The following is a 4,076-nucleotide window of genomic DNA, read 5'->3' on the forward strand; positions in this document are numbered from 1 at the left end:
CTCCCCATCCCGTCGCTGGCAGCTGTGGCAGTCACCGCCAGGACGGGCTATGACTCCTCGGGTCGCTGCTCGCCCCTGCCAGCCTCTACCTGCCGCCGGGCGGGTTGGCTCGGGGCCTCGCTGTCGGAAGAGCTCACCGGCTGTGGGAGTCGGGGCAGAGACTGCGCGTCACCGCCAGTCTCGGGCAGATTTCCCCAACAAGACTGTGACCCAGAGGACGGCAATCCATCGCTGATCCTGAATGTCAGGGTGCTGGGTCTCTGGCTTTACAAACGGGAAACTGAGGCCCACAAGGGCCGGAGAACGAAGGCAGGAGAGTGAAGGATTCATGTATGGTGGGCACTGGGGTTGGGCCATGGGCTTCAGGGTTAAACCTAGGGCAAGTAACTTCAACCTCTCTGTGCCTTAGTGACCACATCTGGGCAATGGGGATGACTCAGTTTTGATCTCAGAGGCCTATGACCAGGAAAGCATGGAAGTCGGAGGTGGAACACCTAGGGCAGTGACCAAACCATGTCAAGAGGTTCAGAAATGGTTGCCTTGGCCAGGCGTGGAGGCTCACGCCTGTAATCCCAGCACTTTGGCAGGCTGCAGCAGGCAGATCACCTGAGGTCAGCTGTCTGGGCGACCAGCCTGGCCAACACATGGCAAAACCCCCATCTCTACTAAAATACAAAGTTAGCTCGCCGGTGGTGGCAGGCAGCTCTCATAATCCCAGCTATCAGGGAGGCTGAGGCAGGAGAATCACTGAACCGGGCGTAGGTGGAGGTTGCAGTGAGCCGCACCGCACTCATTGCGCTTCCAGCCTGGGCAACAGTGGGACTCTGTCTCAGAAAAATAAAGAAAGAAAAGAGTCGGGCGGTGGCTCAAGCCTGTAATCCCAGCACTTTGGGAGGCGTCGGTGACAGGCGGATCAATGAGATCAGGAGATCGAGACTATCCTGGCTAACACGGTGAAACCCCGCTTCTACTAAAATACAAAAAATTAGCCGGGCGAGGTGGCGTGGCGCTTGTACTCCCCAGCTACTTGGGAGGCTGAGGCAGGAGAATGGCGTGAACCCGAGGCGCGGGCTTGCAGTGAGCTGAGATCCGCCACTGCACTCCAGCCTGGGCGACAGAGCCAGACTCACTTCAAAAAAAAAAAAGAAAGAAAAAAGAAATGGGCCGGGCTGTGGCTCACACCTGTAATCCTCAGCACTTTGGGAGGCCGAGGCGAAATGATCACGCAGGTCAGGAGATCGAGACCATCCTGGCTAACACGGGTGAAACCTCGGCTCTATTGCTGTGTCACAAAAAAATTAGCCAGGCGGTGGCGGGAGCCAGGTCCCAGCTACTCAGGAGCTGGAGGCAGGAGAATGGCGTGAACCTGGGAGGCGGAGCCTGCAGTGAGCCACATCACACCACTGCACTCTCCAGCCTGGACGACAGAGCGAGACTCTGTCTCAAAAAATAAAGAAAAAGAAATGGCTGCTTTTTTTTTAAGTCATTCACTATCAATGCAGGCGAAGCCAAACTAGGACAAGACCTCTAGCCTACCATCCAGGCACTGCTATTTCTCTTACACTCAAAATGCCCACCAGGCAGTGACAGCCACAGAAATCACAAACACCTATCTGATGCTTCCTGTGTAAGTCAGGCACATGACCAGGTCACACACTCAGCCAAAGTCTGCTGAGCAGTCATGAGTGTCGGGCACTGGGCCGGGGGGCATCAAGAATACAGAAGGATCAGTGGCATGCCCCCTGCCCTGAGCTGATTTTTCTAGTGGGAGGGCCCTGAACATTGTCATTTAAACACGGGATAATTCCAAATCGTGGTGACAGGCAGGAAGAAACACGGCTGCATGGTTGTGAGGATTGAGAGAGTGAGAGGAGGGCTGGTGGCTCACGCTGTAATCCCAGCACTTTGGGAGCTGTAAGGCAGAAAGACTATTTGAGCCTCAGTTTAAGACCAGCCTGGGCATGGTGAAACCCCTACAAAAGATGCACATATTAGCGTAGGTGTGGTGGCGGGGCCTGAGGTCCCAGCTGCTTAGGTGGTTGAGATGGGAGGGATCGCTTGAGCCCAGGAGGCAGAGGTTGCAGTGACTCAGATCACACCACTGCACTCTAGATTGAGTGACAGAGCAAGACCCTGTTTCTAAAAGAGAGAACCTCCTGGCGCGAGTGGTTTCCTCACTCCATCTTGCAGACTTTGGGAGGCTGAGGGAAGGAGGGAGTTTTTCAAGATGGTGAAACTGTTCTGTTTAAAAATACAAAAACATTATTGTGGTGGCGGCAGGGCACCTGAACTTGTGCTACTCGAGGTTGAGGCAGAGAATTGCTTAACTCAGGAAGGAAGTCAGAGGAGTCGAGATCACACCACTGAGCACTCCCTGCCTGGTGATAGAGTGAGACTCCATCTCAAAAAAAAAAAAAAAAAAAGAGAGAGAAGAGAGGAGAGCATTTAGCACTGGGTGGTCAGGAAGCCCCTCGAGGATGTGACATTTTCAGATGGAGCCTCGCCTCCATTGCTCCAGGCTAAGAGCCAGTGGCTAATCTCGCTCACTGCAACCCTCCTCCAGGTTTAAGCAATTCTCTGCCCCAGCCTTGGGAGTAGCTGGGATTACAGGCACGTGCCACCACGCCCAGCTAATTTTTTTTTTTTTTTTTTTCGTATTTTTAGAGACGGGGTTTCACCCATCTTGGCCAGGCTGGTCTTGAACTCCTGACCCGTCATCCACCCACCTCCCAAAGTGCTAGGATTACAGGCGTGAGCCACCGCGCGCCAGATGTGACATTTTCACAGAGGAGTTGTCAGAAGCATGGAAGGGGTCGGAGCTAGCCGCGTTCCAGAGAACAGGAATGGCACCAATGAAGGTCCCCCTGGGAACTGGAAGAAGCAGACATAAACCCATACGGGGCACAGAGAAGGGGGTGGAGGTGGTGAAGAGGAGGATGAAGAGTTAGGCCGTGGGTGGCTCATGTTTGCAGGAGGAAAATGTATGAGCGCCAGGTGTATTTTTTGTATTTTTAGTACAGACGGGGTTTCACCATGTTGACCAGGATGATCTCGATCTCTTGACCTCGTGATCTGCCTGCCTTGGCCTCCCAAAGTGCTGGGATTACAGATGTGAGCCACCGTACTCGGCAGAGATGGCGATTTTTTTTTTCTTTTTCTTTTTGAGATGGAATTTCACTCTTGTTGCCCAGGCTGGAGTGCAATGGCGCGATCTCGGCCCACCGCAACCTCCACCTCCCGGGTTCAAGCAATTCTCCTGCCTCAGCCTCATTACTCATTCATTCAGGGACCATCATGGGACCTGCTAGATCCTCCAACAAACGTCATGGGACACCTGCTAAGACAGCTAAAATGCAGTCCCTGCTGTTGGGGAGCTCATGGTCTACCGGGGAGACAGACAAGTCCATGCGGTTACAACAAACTCAAGCTGTGCTGCTATAGCTCCCAGCAAAGGCACCAAGCAGCACGCAGGCCAGCCTCGCCAGCATGGAACACCTGACCGAGTGATTTCAGGTCACTTTTTTTCTCAATAACTGCTTTTTTTGAGAGGAGAGAGAGAGACTGAGGTTTTGTTTGTTTGTTTTTGAGACAGAGTCCTACACTGTCACCCAAGCTGGAGTGCAGTGGCGTGATCACGGTTCACTGCAGCCTCAACTTCCTGGGCTCAGGCGATCCTCCTGCCCCAGCCTCCTGAGTAGCTGAAACTACAGGTTTGTGCCACCACACCCACCACACCTGGCTAATTTTTTTGTCTTTTTTTTTCTTTTTGTGTAGAGATGGGGTTTCACCATGTTGCCCGGGCTGGTCTCAAACTCCTGGGCTTAAGCAGTCCTCCCATCTTGACCTCCCAAAGCACTGGGATTACAGGTGTGAGCTACCGCACGCTGCAAGATTGAGATTTTTTTTTTTTTTTTTTTTTTTTTTGAGACAAAGTCTCGCTTCACGCCCAGGCTGAGTGCAGGCACGATCTCGACTCACTGTAAGTTCTGCCTCCCCGGTTCATCGCTATTTTCCCAGCCTAGCCTGGTAGCTGAGACTACAGGTGCCCGGCCACCATGCCTGGCTAATTTTTTTTT

The 4,076-nt window shown here is 53.1% G+C and overlaps 1 protein-coding gene across 1 annotated transcript in view; it reads right to left on the reverse strand.

Moving 5' to 3' along the window:
- HDGFL2 (HDGF like 2) overlaps positions 1 to 4,076 on the reverse strand; it is a 35,882-nt gene that overhangs the window by 21,351 nt on the left and 10,455 nt on the right. Inside the window, exon 4 of the mRNA XM_031659069.1 lies at positions 49 to 140. Coding sequence (XP_031514929.1) covers positions 49 to 140 — 92 coding nt within the window. The remainder of the gene's footprint in view (positions 1 to 48; positions 141 to 4,076) is intronic.

The sequence above is a fragment of the Papio anubis genome, chromosome 20, assembly GCF_008728515.1.
Source record: "Papio anubis isolate 15944 chromosome 20, Panubis1.0, whole genome shotgun sequence".
NCBI classification, from domain to species: Eukaryota; Metazoa; Chordata; class Mammalia; order Primates; family Cercopithecidae; genus Papio; species Papio anubis.